General features: G+C 33.3%; 7 protein-coding genes across 7 annotated transcripts; 3 read left to right on the forward strand and 4 right to left on the reverse strand.

The window, feature by feature from the left end:
- Positions 1-204: 204 nt before the first annotated feature.
- ASCRUDRAFT_35374 (uncharacterized protein) lies at positions 205-654 on the reverse strand (the record flags this gene model as incomplete). Its single annotated transcript, XM_020190599.1, has 1 exon — positions 205-654. A coding segment is annotated over one exon (450 nt), but the record flags the coding sequence as incomplete, so codon positions are not given.
- A 2,073-nt stretch (positions 655-2,727) lies between these two features.
- Positions 2,728-5,048, reverse strand: ASCRUDRAFT_76022 (bZIP transcription factor). Its single transcript, XM_020193312.1, has one exon. It carries the CDS (start codon positions 4,638-4,640, stop codon positions 2,880-2,882), a length of 1,761 nt encoding a protein of 586 aa, XP_020046933.1. The 5' UTR covers positions 4,641-5,048; the 3' UTR covers positions 2,728-2,879.
- Positions 5,049-5,473: 425 nt separating this feature from the next.
- RKM2 (protein-lysine N-methyltransferase) lies at positions 5,474-6,520 on the forward strand (the record flags this gene model as incomplete). Its single annotated transcript, XM_020189489.1, has 2 exons — positions 5,474-6,067; positions 6,188-6,520. Coding segments are annotated over 2 exons (927 nt in total), but the record flags the coding sequence as incomplete, so codon positions are not given.
- Positions 6,521-8,072: 1,552 nt separating this feature from the next.
- Positions 8,073-8,942, forward strand: ASCRUDRAFT_8255 (uncharacterized protein; the record flags this gene model as incomplete). The annotated part of the gene is made up of 1 exon (XM_020194736.1): positions 8,073-8,942. The coding sequence occupies one exon, from the start codon at positions 8,073-8,075 to the stop codon at positions 8,940-8,942; it is 870 nt and encodes a 289-aa protein (XP_020046935.1).
- Positions 8,943-10,082: 1,140 nt separating this feature from the next.
- On the reverse strand, positions 10,083-11,081 carry ASCRUDRAFT_70532 (uncharacterized protein; the record flags this gene model as incomplete). The annotated part of the gene is made up of 1 exon (XM_020191804.1): positions 10,083-11,081. One exon carries the CDS (start codon positions 11,079-11,081, stop codon positions 10,083-10,085), a length of 999 nt encoding a protein of 332 aa, XP_020046936.1.
- Positions 11,082-12,414: 1,333 nt separating this feature from the next.
- On the forward strand, positions 12,415-13,314 carry ASCRUDRAFT_35352 (NAD(P)-binding protein; the record flags this gene model as incomplete). Its single annotated transcript, XM_020190595.1, has 1 exon — positions 12,415-13,314. The coding sequence occupies one exon, from the start codon at positions 12,415-12,417 to the stop codon at positions 13,312-13,314; it is 900 nt and encodes a 299-aa protein (XP_020046937.1).
- Positions 13,315-15,393: 2,079 nt separating this feature from the next.
- On the reverse strand, positions 15,394-16,299 carry ASCRUDRAFT_8257 (translation elongation factor 1-alpha; the record flags this gene model as incomplete). The annotated part of the gene is made up of 1 exon (XM_020194743.1): positions 15,394-16,299. One exon carries the CDS (start codon positions 16,297-16,299, stop codon positions 15,394-15,396), a length of 906 nt encoding a protein of 301 aa, XP_020046938.1.
- Positions 16,300-16,816: the final 517 nt, after the last annotated feature.

A 16,816-nucleotide genomic window follows, 5' to 3' on the forward strand; every position in this document is an offset into this window, starting at 1 on the left:
AACTTATTTTGGTATTCTGAAGTTTCTCGATAAAAACCGGTGAAACAACAATTGCCAGCTCAAGAAAGCTCTTTGATAACTAAAGTCTCTGGGTGAGCAAGGCACCACAAGAGGTGCAGATAGTAGAAGGAATTTGGTGCTACACGATTCAAAATTGAGTGTTGAATGAAAATTCAATAAATTGCTTATCAATGAGTGTGATTTTTATGTTGGGCAAATTTTCAATATTTTATTAATTCTGAGATATTGTGATTCGTTCTGAATTTTTATTGACTGATTACAGGCTTGTTTTATTTCTGAGCAATCTTTCAATTGGACAATAATTTTTAATATTGTAATGGAATTATAAGATAGGTCCACTGACTTTAAATTACTTGAATACTTTCCGTTGTCCGGAATCTTCATCTCATTGATTTTGTTGGTACATAAATTAATTTTGTGTATATTAACCAACTTTTCAATGTTTTTAACTTTCGCAATATTATTGCTGAATAGATCAAGATCAATCAAGCATATCACATGGTCCAGATTTTCAATTTTCTCGATTTTATTCTCTAATAGATTTAAGTCTCTCGAATACATTGTATTATGTATATTTTGGATTTTTTTAATATAATTTCCTGATAAATCAACTGTTGTTAAATTGGGAAATGCGGTAGGAAAGTTTCCTATTTCTGAAATACAAATTTTTTTAGAAGTAATGTCTTTGGGTGGCTGGATTTTTAAAGCGGTTATTAATGTTTAGTATCAAGTCATTTGATACATCCAAAGTTTTTAAATTCGACAATTGGTTTATATTTCTGATACATCTAATACAGTTATGCCCCAAATAAAGCATCTTCAATGTTTTTAATTTGGCTATATTATTAAATTCAATGATTATATTTCGTTTTACATTTGAACTAACCAACTCTTTTGGAAACGAAAAATTAATATTTTCCATCGCATTATCAGAAAAATCTAAATACTTAATTTTTAGAAAATTTTATTCTATTTAAATTGGAAAAACAGTTAAATTTCAATTTGAGCCTTGTTAAGTTCAATTGACTTTCACCCATATTTTTTTTTAATAAATTCATTCTAATCAATTGCAAATGTTTTAAGCTAAACATATTAAAAAACTGATTGGGAGAAAAAATGATTGAATATCAAACTTGAAGTTCTCGAGATATTTCGAAGTCGGTTCGTTACTCGATTGATTTATTATCGTTTCAATGTTCTGCCTAATATTGTAAAAGTTAGGATCAATGTATGATTGGTGCTAATAAAATACTGTTTGAAATATAAATAGGAAGCAAATAAATAAACCGGAATTCTTTATATTAAAGCTTCAAGACAAATAGATTCTCCTTCATCAACCTGATTTTTTGCTGATGATTAGGGAGCTTGGTTTGGTATGATTATGAAATGAGACATGAATATCACGTTGACAGATTTGCTAAGTGAAGCAAGTCGAAGCGTGGTGTTGATTGGACTCACGTGAGGCAATGCATGCTCATGGGTATGCATACGTATGTATCTGCAGCTCTTCATCCGGGCTCATCACCGCACAACCACTATTGTCAATAAGAGATAGAATCACTGGTAGATCACAAATCAATGGTACACTCTCTGTCTGGTGCTTGCAATAACATTTTCGATGCAGGTTACAATTGCAACTGATTTGGTTTTGAAATTCCACAATGACTCATAAATATTTGTAAACATTCATAGTCACTGAAACAAATCCAGTAAAATCCAGTAAAATCCAGTTACTTTTCAGTCTTGATTATTTTCTTGCCTCTATTATTATACATTTCACTGATCAAGCAGCAGTAGCAAACCACCTTAATCAAATACACTAGTGCTTAATTCTCTCTTACCGTTTGCTGCAATTTGTTTCCAGAAACCGCCATCGTGAGAATACCAACGATTCAACAGCCATTCCAACTCTCAACATGTTCTTGCCAAAATATATGTACTTGATCTAATTGAACGAAATAATGAGGGCAATATAAACCAATTCAGCACAATTGTTGGTGTTTATATATTTATCTTTCTGGATTGCACCCTCTATTACAATAGTATTTTATTTTGGTGTGTCACTTTTGAAATAACACCACTTGAATAATAAACGCCAGCACCAATCTTTTCTGAATTACCAACCAACAGTGAATAATAACTGGGCACTTATCTTTTGTTTTGCAACTACACGATTTCTCTTTCTCAAATTTTCAAATGGAAAGAACACAAAAAACAGAAACACATGATATTAAAATATAGACAGTAAAATAAAATCGCCACCAGAAAAAAAAAGCGAAAAAGTGAAGAAGTGAAAATTACCGAGATAATGGCTGAAAACTCTTGAAATTTAAACAGAAGCACTAGATGAGATATGTATACTATAATGAAAGAGATAATTGTGTGATCAATTGAATAATTTTCAACTGGATGCTGAAGAGGTATACATGAAAAGAATTTAAAATGGATATGATAGTATAGAATCATTAGGAGATACAAAAATGATAGGAACTAAATTTGTAGTTTTTGATTTCATAGTAAGAACATAATTATAAAATTGTGTTCAATTGGAAAATTTGAGAATAATAGTTTTTAGTTTAAAGAACTTTTGTTCTTTTGTTCTTTTTTTTTTTCAATTTTTTGTTCTTTTATGTTTTTTTTTTGTTTTTTTTTGTTTTATTGTTTTTTTTTTGTTATTCTTTTTTGTTTTTTATTTATTATTTATTCATGTTTTTTATTTGGTTTGAATGGCTAAAGTATTTGATTATAATTTGATTATAACTAGATTATAACCAGATAAATTAAATTAACATTAATTAAGAAATGAAATTAGGTATTTCAGGAATGATTTGTTTTTACTGTAGATTACTTTAATTTACTTAATAACTTTGTCTATGTTTTTTTTTAGGCTGTTTGTTTGAATTGGTGAAGTGTTTTTGTTTTGTTTTGTTTTGTGATTGGTAATGTTTAGGGCGACTACTTGTATAAAATGAATGAAAGATAGGGGGATTTACAAAAAGAGAAATATCTTTATTATGAGCATCAGAAATTTCTATAGGACTATGTATGTTCAAAGAGGTAGAAGAATTTTGATAGGGTGTATCAGAATGAATGTGGTGATTGTGGTTGTAGTTTGGGTTGTTGTTTGAGTCATTATAGCTTGAATTATCATTGATATTTTGGGTGTTAGAATTATCGTTATAATTCACATTAGGATTCACATTAGCATTCATAGAGTTATTATTAGAATTTATATTTGAGTTATTATTAGAGTTATTAGAGTTACTGTTATTGTTAGTATTGTAGTTATTATTATTATTATTATTATTATTACTATTATTTTTATTATTATTATCAGTAGAATTAAAATTGTTAAAGTTATGGTTATCAAAATTTTTATTGAGGGATTGATTGAAATTTTGATTTTCTATGATTGATTCAAGGAATTCATTGTTAAAAGATGGAAGATGGTCTGATTGGGGTAAAATATCAAAGTTGAGGTCTGAATAATTTGAGTCAAAAAATGAAAAGTTTAGCATGTTAACATTATTTTGATTTTGTTCGTCATTAGCATTTGATTTATTTGGATTATTATTTTCATTGATATTATTTATATTATTAGTGGGGATTGGAGTGGGGGTGGAAGAAGTGGTATTTAAACTAAGATACTCTTTTTCTTCGAGAAAAGAGCCATCATGAAACATTAAAAATTGAAAATTTTTATTGGAAGAGTTGTTGTTATTAAAAGAATTTGGATTGAAAGTGTTGGGAATGTTGAAAGTGTTAATTGGGGATAGTGAATTGTTATTCATATTAGAATTAGATATAAATAGATTGTAAGTAGGATCATTATCGATAGTGACTGGGTTTGATGGAAGAATTGAAGAGTCATAAAAATTATTTAAAGAGTGATTGAGGTTGTTGTTGTTGTTATTTAATAAGTTAAGAGCATCATTGTTATTGGTGATGGAGCTTGACTTGAGAAAGATATGGAGAGAGTTCAAGTCAGAGTAGTTATCCTTTAAGAATTGTAATAGTTTATTGTATTTATTGTTTGTGTCCTTGATTTTTGATTTCAAATCTATATTTTCGTTTGCTAAAAAGGCATTTTTCTGTTCTAAATTCAAAACCTTATTCTTCTGCCTTTCTCTAAATTTTCTTTGAGAAGTTCTTAGTTGGGCAGCTCTTTTAGTTGGGGGTTCATCCTTTGAAATTTTTCTGCCTCTTCTTTTAGCTGCCTTATTAATCAAAGTGTTATTGGAAGAAGCGGTAGTGATTGTGTTGGAAGCGGAAGTACTTTGGGTGGAACCGGTGATATTCTGAGTTTGATTGCCATCTGGAACAGTGGAGGTAGAGGGAATAACAGGATTGTTACCCAAAGAACCAATTATATTATTGATGTTTATATTGTTATTAGCATCCTCATTGAAATTAAGGAATATGGAACCGAACATGTCAAGTTTATCATTCTGGTTATGATAATTATCGGCAATATTCAAGTCAAGATTGATATTGAGGTTGTTGTCAAAGTCGTTATTGTTGAAGTCGTTAGAGGTGTAATCTGTCTCAAACGAATTCAGGGTATTTGCTGACTGCAAAGATTCAGTATAGGGGGGAGTTTTCAAGCCGTTAAAATCCATTGCAAATTATAAGAAAAATTGTGTAAATGAAAGGGAGTATTGAATGGATGATGTGAAATGATATGAAATGAGTGTGTAATTTGTAATGGACTGAAAAATAAGAATAATGGTAATGAAGATGAAATTAAGAATGATTGCAGATGATTAGAAATGGTGTCAAATGCCTGAATATATAAGAAAGCAGACCAACAATGCAGAAAAAAAAGGAAAAAAAGGAAGAAAATCAAAAGAAAAGAAGAAATGAACGAGGACCAAGAAGATGGAGCCAATTGAGAGCAAAAGAGGAGGAACCACGGGGAGGCAGGAGAAGCAGAGGAAGCAGAGAAAGATCTCTTGGGAGAGGAAGTGGATTTGAAAAGACAATGGAAATCTAAAAGCACAAATGAGGAAGAAAAGATATTTATATGAAAAGCACTTGCCACTCAGCAGAAAAGTAAACGTTCCAAGAATATGGAAAAAGCAGGCTGAAAAATATGATTTCAAATCGCTGGCTTAAAGCGGAAGGCCTCGCAGGAAACGTTTTGCTGGAACCTCCGCTTTGCACGTCCGTGTGAGTGGCCCCGAAGGGCTGCGTGAACAGTGCATGGTGCTGCGTTTGCGCGGAGCCCAGCCGGCGCTTCGACGGGGACACTCAATTGAGTTTGCGTGCTTCTTTTTTGGGCGAGCGATATAATCGAGAGCCATCTGAAGCCATCTAGAGCCCATCTCTTGTCATGGAATCAGTTGATGCACATCCTCCTGAAGCCCTGGATGCTCTAGAAGCTTTTGCCTGCAAACTGCTGGCCAATCAGGCTCTTGCCACCGAGGTGCTCCGTTGGTTGCAACACGACCCTGGGTTCTATCTCTCTCCAAAAGTCAGTGTTCGTTACACAAAGTCGTTTGGCCACAGTGTTTACTCTTGCGGGCCCCTCTCTGCCAGCGAAAGCCTTGTCTCTGTGCCTTCGCACTACCTCCTCAACGTCGTGTCTGTGCTCAGCTCCATTCACACCTACAAAGCCTCCTGTTCCGGAAGCAGCAGCTGCACTGGACCAGAGCTGCTTCTCGTGCACCGTTGCTACCTCGCGGTGGAGTTGGGCGCCATGCTCACCCAGCTCTCGTCCTTCCAGATGGTTGCAATGTTCCTGCTTCTTGAGAGCAAAAGGGGCTCCGCCAGCTTCTTCCATCCGTTCCTTACGTTTCTCGCCGCCAGCTTCGACGCCTGCCACAGCCTCCCATTGACATGGCTCTTCAACGACAGCAGCGACTTGATCCTCCTCCTCCCACACTCCATGAGAGCTCATCAACAAAAGATCTACACCAGATTCACTGCTGACTACAATGCTGTTCTTTCCTTTCTAACCTCTCTTTCCGTCGACTATGCTGTGTTGGTCGCTGATAAGCTTGAGTTTCTCAAGTTCTGGTTGGCCATCAACACCAGGTGTCTCTACGTTTCCTTCAACAACATCCACCTCATCAACCACTTGAACACCTCATTGGGCTTGAATCTCGACATTGATTTAAAATCTCCTACAAACATTTTAAACCACGTCAGGTCTTTCGTCGAAAAGAACCACAATTTCACTCTATGTCCCCTAATCGACTTTCTAAATCACACTGCTGACCAAGATTCTTCTGTTCAGCTTCTAAACACGATAAACTTCACGAAAAACGATACTCATTTCGATTTCTCCCTAAGAATAACCAGCAATTCGACTAATCCGACACCAGCCCCAAACCTACAAATTTACTTGAACTATGGCCCTCACTCAAATGAATTTTTAATCAACGAATACGGTTTTAAATTGCCTTATGATCAAAACAGCTGGAACGATCTCGACTTAACCCACTACCTACTCAATTCATTGAGCTTGAAACCGTTCCAGTACAAGTATCTAAATAATCTCAATTATTTATCGAATTTATTCTTGAACAAGTTTGAAATCAGTTTCACAGTTTTAATACTACTATTGGTCTATCAATTCGACTCAATCCACGCTTTCAATCAAAATCTAAATCTCATCAACTCAATCATTAACGGCCACATCAATCTCGAAGACTCAAAACCTCTATATCATAAAATCCTTTTTACTCTAAAAAGTCTACTAATTGATTTTATAGCCGAAAACATATCTCCAAAGATATTAGCTTTGAAAGAGCTCCAAAACAATCCCAAGGCCAGTAAAGCAAAAAACACCCATTATAACAACAACATTGATTTGATCCTCGAAATATATCAGGAAAGATTGCTAATAATCAACCACCACCTTGAGTACATCAAATCCACTTTAAATACGTAACACATTTGCTGTTACCTTTTAGAACTTATCACCACTTTTCTTTTTGTTCAATCTTCCACTCTGCATGAGGTCATGCGTGTTCATGCGACTGACTGTCTGTCCTTGTATATGTTTCGTAAATCTGATTTTCTTTCTTTTTGTTCTTTTTTCCCTCTTTTTTTTGAGTTTAACTGCTCTGAATTTCATTTCTCATGATAATTTAATCCATCACCATCTTATATCTTTATATCTTTATATCCATATCTTGATATCTACATCTTTATCTCCGTATCTGCATATCTAGATCCCACATCCAATTTTATGTTCAAAAAAAGAAAAATAAAAAAATAAAGAATATATTCAAAAATGATTCTAACCTATTCAATCAATCTAATAGAAATCACACTGATAATCACAATGATAACCATTTAATTCATATCATTAATAGATGAAAAATAAAAAAACAATCAATCTCAAATCTCAATATTGATGATAATCATAGTAATCATGATCATAATCAGAACCATCACCAAAATAACCAAAATAACCAAAATAACCAAAACAATCATTACAATCACAATAATGACGATAATGATAACTTGAATTACATCAAACCAACCATCATCACAAACTTCTAACTAGATATATTCAAAGACTTTAAAAACACTGACCACTGTGCCTTCGGTGATACCTGTATATTCCTACACATAAGAGGCAATTTCCAAAAAGGTTAGAAACTAGATGACAATAGTAATAAATGGATAATAATCAGTACTTATCTTGACACCAAAATCCAAAAAAAATAAAATACTAGAAGATAAAATCCTATTTAAATGCCCAATCTGTAGAAGAACCTACAAAAATCTAATAAAAACAACCTGTAACCACTACTTTTGGAGAAAAATGCTTCCTCGAAATATACTCTTCTAAAACCATCAAAAAACGCTTTATCTGCCATGCTAAAACAAATAAAATAATGTTTCCTCCTCTCTCTTCCTTCCCTTTCCCTTCCACTTGAGTGGCAATCTTTCTGAGCTTCACTCTCATTGGCTGCTTCAGGGGTTGTTTCCAAATTAAAACAAAAAATGTAATCATCAATATATCTATCAATACTTTCTTTTTCTTTCTCTTTCTCTTTTTTAATCATTTTAAAGCATTGAAACAATTAATTCATACTATGCCAAATACCAATCTATTTTTAAACTCATCCAGTTTTCTCACTGCAAACAGTAATACCTCTACCAAAACAAAAAATCTGAAAAATTCTCATCAAACTGATTTACTAACTCCCCCATCTTCTTCTTCTTCAAACTTAAACGATTCTGACAACTTTGCTGTATTCAATAAAAAGAGAAAATTCGATTTCACTCCATTTCAAGACTCAAATGATATCAATCACAATCTTATTTCTCAAATTATTACCGAAAAATCTGACATCAATCTTCCCTTAAGAAATATCACTGATTCCTTTATCAATATCAATAACGACAACAAAACTATCAATAACAAACTAATCAATCAATTAGCTTCGAAAAAAAAGGAAATTGAAAACTTAACCTCAGTTTTAGAATCAAAAAAATTACAATTGTCTCAATTAATTAAAAAGTATGATATCAATCATCAACACATTACTCATACTACTCATTTCAGCAATTTGAAATCAAAAAGAATCAAGATTAATCAAAATGACTCAATTAATTTTGAGCCAGTTTCTTCAAACATTACTAATGACTCATTAATCACAAGCTCAAAATCCTGTCCTAACTCTCCATTAAAACGTTTATTCATTAATAACTCTACCGGTAATCATAATAACTCAGCCAATTTAATAGATAATCAAACCATGGCTAAAAAAATGCTTCTCACTCATAATACCCCTAATCCTTATAGCCAATTTGATTTATCATACAATGATAATGATAAAGAAAACAACTTTTCAAAGACTCTTGATGAGTTCAATAAATTGAATCAACAAAATCAAAATCATTATAATCGTCCGATGACCGCTAAAAGTTCAATGCTAATTGATCACAATGATGATTATTAATGATCAATGATAATAAATATCTTTATAGAATATTTTCTATTCTTTAAGCTTAAATAAAAAGGAGCAAAATAAAATAATGTAAAACAAAACAAAATACAATACAATATATTATAATAGAATAAAATAAAAAAAAATAAAATAGAATTAAGTTCGTTTTTGTTTTTAATTTCTAAAATGTTTTCCTTCATTCTTTTTTGTTCTTTTTCATTCTCTTCTCTTCTATTTCTCCATTAGATGGTTTTTCTCCTATTAAATTTTGGATTTTTTTAATAAAATTAATCGAATTAATTTTCGAAGAAACAACAAAAAATATAAAAAAGTAGTAAATTTCGTTTTAATTAGGTCTCACAGCACGCACTTCCCCTAAAATATCCAGCCTGATTATCTTTTGCTTTTGCTTTCTTTTTGTCCAGTAATTTGAAAACTAAAAGAAAGCTCAGAGGAGTGACAAATCTAAAATAGTCCCAAAGACAAACTATTAAATAATAAACATGACTCTTGAAATATAAGATAGGAACTTCAGATCGCTAACTTCCATTTTATTGTAACAAAAGATGAACATTGCAGTGCAGTTTCATAAAAAGCCTACCATTTATCGTTACTTCATTTCTCATTCTTGTTATCCACCCGGTTTGTTCAACCTACTTTTCGGGTACTCCAGCTTTGAACTTTGATTAGAGCAGATGGTAGTTTTTTTTTCATTAGCTTTGCTTCTTTCAAATACTCTCAACAGCAGGATTGTGTTTTTATTCTACTCTTCAGTTTAATTTTCAGTCCGAATTACGTTTGACCAAATGGATAAAAATGGATAGAATTAACCACAATGACAAAAACCTGAGACAGGAAAAATGAAGAAAATTGTGTATCATGGATAAAAGCGTAACAACACAATTAACAATCTCTCTACGAAAAAAACTTAATTCAAAATGTGCAGTCAGCTGAAGGACAATTTTCGAATCCAATTTACACCATAAAATTATACCAGAAATAAAAAAAAAAGTTTCTTAATTATACAATAAACATTTGCAGTGATATTTTGTTTTTCATTTAGACAAGATGTGAATTGATAGTGGCTACTCCAGGTCTAGCGGCAATACCACCATGGTCAATGCTGGAGGTGGCACCAACAGGATTGCTGATTCAGAAGATGGTGTCTTTGTTTGTGGACAAGTTTTTGGTTGAAGTGAATAGATGTGAGACACCATCATCAGAAGCATAAGTGGTGGAAGTGTGGGCGGCACCACTGGAAGCAGTATCTGAGACATTGATAGAGACATCGGAAGCACTGCTGTGATCATCACTGTTATTGAAGACGCCTGGAGTGGTATGTGAGAGCTGTGTGTGTTGGGCTGTTGATCGAATGCTGGCGGTGGATGGAGAGAAATGAATGGTTGGTTTGAAGGAGCAGCTTGTGTTATGGTGTATAAGATGGTATTGGAGGATAAGCTTGCTGTTAAAGCCGAACTCTTTGGGTGTGATTGTAAGAACACGTTTGAAAAGTCTTTGGAAATACGTTGGATGTGTTTCTGTCAAAGCACCCAAGTCGATAAGAGAGATTTTTTTGATTTTTGCTGAAAAGTGGATCTGGTTCCTGATGATCATGAGATAGTTGGAGGCTATATGCCTGGACACAAGAAAGACCAACTGGACAATGTATGGCAAGACTATGTTACAGGCTTGCTGAAGGCAGGTGCTTTTTTTGTTGTACTTTCTGTTTCTTGTCTTGTTGAGACATGCCTTTGTGTATATCAGGATGGGCACCAAATCAAGACGGTTGTACACCAGGAGACAGCAGGACTGTAAGAGGGGGATATCATGGTTCTCAGGAATGAAGCGTTGATTTGGCGAAAAGCATGAGTGGCAGACATGGTAGCTGTGCTGCTTGACAAAAATGGAATAGGTTGTAAGTGGAATAAAGTCCAGATGATCAGTGGGAGAATAGTGTTTGCATTTGTCTAGTTTACAGGAGGGATAAAATATTGATTTTAGTGTCTTGTTTAACACGAGAAAGTGGAGTTGTGAAAAGGGATCTGAAAAACGATAAGCAAACCATTGGTCGGATGACAATTGGTAAGAAAGGAAAGTAGATGGATTAAATAATTTTATTAAGTTTTTTGTGTTGGTTTTTGTTTTGGCCATTTGATCATTTATTATTTGAGATCAGTGCTGAAGTTTTTTATCTCAGATTAGGTGTGGTTTACTAAAGTATTTGTGCTTAGAATATGCTCGTATTTGACTAATAACTGAGCTGAGCAAATAAACAAGATAGCAAAGCAATCTTTTTTTGTTGAATTTATTTCAATATTTACGAATATACATTAAATTTTTAAGATTATTAGATTTATTTTGTAGTGATCTAGCCAATTGGCCAATTGCAATCGTTATTACTGGGCAAAGCAACTCGCTCTAGGATATAAGTAAAGGAAGCAGTGACAGGGCCACAGGGCCACAGAGCCACAAAACCAAATCAGCTGCAATTGAGATCTGCATTGATAATGTTATTGCAATGAGCAGCTGGGTATTCCATTAACAACACAGAGATAACATCACATTGGTCTGTGATCCACTTTGATGCTGCCTTTTGTAAAATGGTAGATGATTTTCCGCTGATAAACTTTTCGGACAAACTAGTGCATATACACACATGTAAACGCGCAAACACCTAACATCCACGCATTCGACATGTGTCACTTTTGCCAAATGTGTCATCTTGTGAGCTAAGTAACAGGATTGGTGTTGAAGCTCAATAGTCGACATTCCGTTGACATAATCTTCTTTTCACCACAATTAATTCCATTTCATCACCATCAAACAAAGATTAATCTTCTCTTTCAGAATGTTACAAAGCCGTTTCCGGTTTGTTCTTCGGATTCAAGAACCGGATTTTTTCTCTCATTTCCGGGTTTCGGTTTCTTTGTAATCCACCAAGATTAGCTAATACAAATTAGTAAAAATTAGTCAAGATTAATAATAACAAAAATATCAAATAGAAAATCAAATAATGTAGCAGAATGTTTTTCTCCCTTACTTTTGTAGTTCAAAAGTTAAATTAGCATTACTAAATCTCTAACCAGTTAATCAACAGGATTTAACCTGTTCTATCATGAGTATTTTTTTTTGTCTGATAATTATGATTACAATCAATTACTAATCTGTGAGGGTTACAAATTGTTTTTACCAAATACTAGCTTTTTAAATTTTGCAGTAAATTCGCACAATTGCTATTTATTTGTATTCATTAGCCTCTTGTGTTGAAGTGCAGCCATATCCGGTGGGAATTCAGGAGTGTTGGTGAATTGATTGAAATTAGTATATCAATAGGGGAAAATATCTAGTTTCAATTTTTGATCCTATTTCTTTTATCAAAAATATTATATCTGCAATAATTAGTCTTTTAGGTCTTCAATACTATCCTAATATATTCAATTAACTCATTTCAATTAACTCAATTCAATTAGCACCTACATCCACCATGTCTTACAAACCAAAAGTCGCTGTTTTCGGTATCAATGGCTCCTTAGGTAGCGTTACTATCAATGCCTTGACCTCAGCTCCATTTGCTGACAAGATTGCACTTCCAGTTATTGCCATCACCAGAGACAACTCCAAGGAAACCGACACTGATCTAGTTGTTTATAAACAAGCAGAGGTCAAGCCAGATGCTCCAGCCAAAGAATTGACCGATATCTTGAAGGGAGTTGACGTTTTGCTCAATGTTGGAAGCGTTGCAAATTCCAATGACAGAACTTTGGATGCCATTCTCAAAGCTGGCACAATCAAATTATATGTTCCCTCTCAGTTTGGATTGGATTTAGTTGCTACTCAAAGTTATTTTCCTAATTTTTTGTCTATCAAAACTGACCACACCAACAAGGCAAGAAGCTTGGGTATCAAAACTGTTGATGTCATTACCTCACTATTTGCTCAGTCAGGCAAATTTTTGTACGAATGGATTGGTTCTGCTGGTTACAATCCTGCTACTCAAACTGCTACTTTCATTGGAGATCCAAACCTCAAATCTGCCATTTCCAAATTGGAAGACATTGGTAAAGCGCTTGCATCACTATCAATCAAGGACCCTCAAACAATCCCAGACACAGTCAGAATCTATTCTGATTTGGCCTCTCAAGAAGATATTGTAAAGAGATATGAAGAAACCCACAATGTCACAATCAAACGTGAAGGTATTTCAAAAGAAGAAGGTTTGAAGAAAGCACAAGCCTTGTTAGCCAAAGGTTTTAATTTTAATGACTTTTTCTTATATTTACAAGTCGCTGCTTCTCAAGGTGTAGATAAAGGATTATTGTTTTCATCGGACGACAGAGAGTTTGTCAATCCAAATGAATCACTATTCAAATGGGGAAAATTTTAATTTGATATAGTAAAGCTTACTTGGACAAAACAGCAGTATTGAGTATTTTCTATATACATTTCCATAAAAGTTTAATCCTATGTTATATAGCTAAATGAATATCTATTAATTCTAATATCTCAATGAAAAAAAGCTTTCCCTTTAATTTGTTATTACGGCAGAGTAAATACTTTTTTTGTTGGCAAATCTTGTAATATCAATTACATTAAAAGAAAACCATATTGTGGTTACAGAGCAATCACCAATTGGAAGCCAGTGAAAAAAACAAAAGTAATCAGAACAAAAAAGGCAGGGACGTTCATTTTGGTACATTTGTGAATAAACGAACAATTTGATGGAACAACAATAACTAAGGCTATAAAGATATATAGACCACAATTTTCAAACTTAATGATCTGCTATTTTCAGTCGAGTTTTCCTATTTACTTTTCTTTGACATGGGATGGGTTTATGTATTAGCACTCCGGAAAACTAGATGGTACTACAATTATTGTTCAATGAAGTCAAATATCTAATCAACTGTTCCTCAAGCTTTAATGTTATTGTTATTAATATGAATCGGTTGATCAAATCAGAATCTGCAAAATAGAAAATAGCATTTCAATTACTCTTGTAGAGTTTCAAATTGTGGTATTTCCACTATAAACCAATAATCAAAACTTTTTGAATTTGATAACCATCAAGTTGGATGTCATCACTTTTATACAATTCTAGATAAACTGATGAACTGAAATCTGTCCAAATGTTATATCAGTATGGGGGCAATATTGCAGAACCAAAATAAGTGCATTATGAAGATGCTCAGTTTTAAAGAGGTACAAATAAACGATCACAGATCGCTGTGGTATTATCCAATTATAACCGGTTCCTTTATCATTCAATTTTTCATTCAATTTTAATTTCACCAACTAGAAATATAAAACACAATTAAAGATATTTATTGTGTATTTCCTTTAAGATTGGAAATATTAAAATCAGGGGACTAAGAGTTCAGTTTTGCTTTTAAAACTAGAGTACACCACTCGGTACATTTATTGATCATTTTGATTACTCATGTAGTAACACATAACCAAACAGAACAAAAATATAAAAATACTGAAGCTCTCTCTTTCATCTCAAATAGGCTTTTAACCAGTTTATTATGTTTCTTATATTTTTAAACCAATTTAATTGTGGTTTATTATCACAAAAATCCAAAACAACAGCAACCTGTTTTGGTATTTTCGACTCTTTCCATTTCATTTTCATTCATCATATTGCAACTTCCAAAGATTTAGCAAAATGAAGCAATCTCAAATATTTTTAGATTGGATTGCATTTTTTTGAATAAAATTGTTTTATGTAGTAATTTGTTTTTCAGGACAATTTATTTTTTTAACAGACAAGCACAAGCAATCAAAATTTGAGATAGCAGCACTGACACCAGTGAAGCTGACCCACAAACCTATCACCAACATAATAATATTCAGAAAACTAGAAAACCATCTTAAAGTTGGGATGAAAAAGATTTATTACTACAGAGGATTACTGTTGGTTGTCTTTTTTAAAACTATTCAACGTTCTAATAAATTGATCAATATGGTTCTTTTAGTTTTGATTCGTATATTCGGCCATTCTTTGTACTGATTCAAATCAAAACGTTTTCCCTTGAATTTTATTACAAATGCTTCTTTAAACTAACCTACAACTCTTTCAAAACTATAAAGGGTTTCAACAAAAATTTGAGCAACAGTAATAACACTAATCATTGCCACCACTATTATTATCGATCAAACCATTAACTGTTACAGTTGAAAATCCAAATGATATTTATTAATCACTTTTTTAAAAATAACTGATATAAACGTTAATATATCAATACTACTAAGACTTAGTATTTTCAAATTGTTTTTTACTCATTTTCATTAAATTCCAACCTCAATTTTATGATTTTTATCTGTTTCAATTTTGGTGTGAATATTACCGATATATCCAATACTCAAATAATTTATTTAATAAATTCAAGCAAATAAACACACTTTCAAATATGTTAGATTTTTTCGATTTTTCTTAAACAGATTTAGTCACTTTGGCACAAGTTCAATTAATCTTTTCAACACTTTTAATAACACCAGCAGCAACAGTTTGTTTCATATCTCTGATAGTAAATCGGCCTAATGGTGGATACTCGTTGAAGCTCTCAACACACATTGGTTTGATTGGAACTAATTTAACAATAACACTTTCATTATTTCTGAGGAATTTTGGATTTATTTTGGCTGCTTTACCAGTTCTTCTATCAATTTTCTTTTTTAATTCAGCAAATCTGCAGGCAATATGAGTAGTGTGGCAATCAAACACTGGAGTGTAGCCAATGCCAATTTGACCAAGATGATTAAGCAATATAACTTGAGCATCAAAGGAAGCACAACTTTTCGGTGGGTCATTTTTGACATCACCACACACGTAGCCTCTTGTGATATCTTTGACAGAGACGTTTTTAACATTAAAGCCAAGATTGTGAGCAGGAAGGCCCTCGGATAATGATTCGTGATGCATTTCAACTGACTTGCCTTCACCGGTGATATCGAGAGGAGCAAATGTAACAACTTGACCAGGCTTTATCACACCAGTTTCAACTCTACCAACTGGCACAGTTCCAATACCACCGATCGTGTAGACGTCTTGCAATGGTAAATGTAATGGTTTATTTTTTGGTCTTTTTGGCAATTGAATCGAGTCAATAGCTTGTACCAACGTCTTACCACGAAGTACACCATTTCCAATCCCCACAGCCCAACCTTCATGCCATGAAGAGTTTGAGGAAGACTCAAGCATGTTGTCACCATTCCAACCAGATATTGGAAGAAAAGCTACAGATTTAGGATTGTAACCAACTTTCTTGACAAAATCGTAAGTCTCTTTGATAACTTGATAGAATCTTTTTTCACTCCAGTAAGCACTATCCACCTTGTTCACCGCAACTATTAATTGTTTAACACCCATGGTCTATGCTAGTAAAGCGTGTTCTCTGGTTTGACCGTCTGTAGATATACCAGCTTCAGATTCACCAGCTTCAGATTCACCAGCGACAGCTGAAACAACTAAAATAGCACAATCAGCCAGTGTTCACCTGTGATCATGTTCTTAATGAAATCTCAATGTCCTGGTGCATCCATAATAGTAACATGGTATTTTGGAGTCTCGAATTTCCGTAATGTAATATCAATGGTGATTCCTCTCTCTCTGGGCCTTTAACTTATCTAGCACCGATGCATACTTGAACGAGCTTTTGTCTAATTCAGCAGCTTCTTTCTCATAGTGTTCAATCGTGCGCTTGTCAATCCCTCCACATTTGTAAATTAAATGGCCGGTGGTGGTTGATTTGCCAGAATCAACATGTCCAATAACGACGACATTAACGTGTTGTTTTTCTCTACCCATTGTGACGGCGGTATGTGCTAGTTGTTCTTAATAGTGTTTGGCTTGACAAAAATATAATATCAGGTGTATTCAAGCAATT

The sequence above is a fragment of the Ascoidea rubescens genome, assembly GCF_001661345.1.
Source record: "Ascoidea rubescens DSM 1968 unplaced genomic scaffold ASCRUscaffold_7, whole genome shotgun sequence".
In the NCBI taxonomy this organism is placed as follows: domain Eukaryota; kingdom Fungi; phylum Ascomycota; class Saccharomycetes; order Ascoideales; family Ascoideaceae; genus Ascoidea; species Ascoidea rubescens.

Excerpts from the sequence above, each read along its gene's own strand:
- ASCRUDRAFT_76022 (XM_020193312.1), bottom strand. The coding sequence starts at position 4,640 with ATGGATTTTAACGGCTTGAAAACTCCCCCCTATACTGAATCTTTGCAG.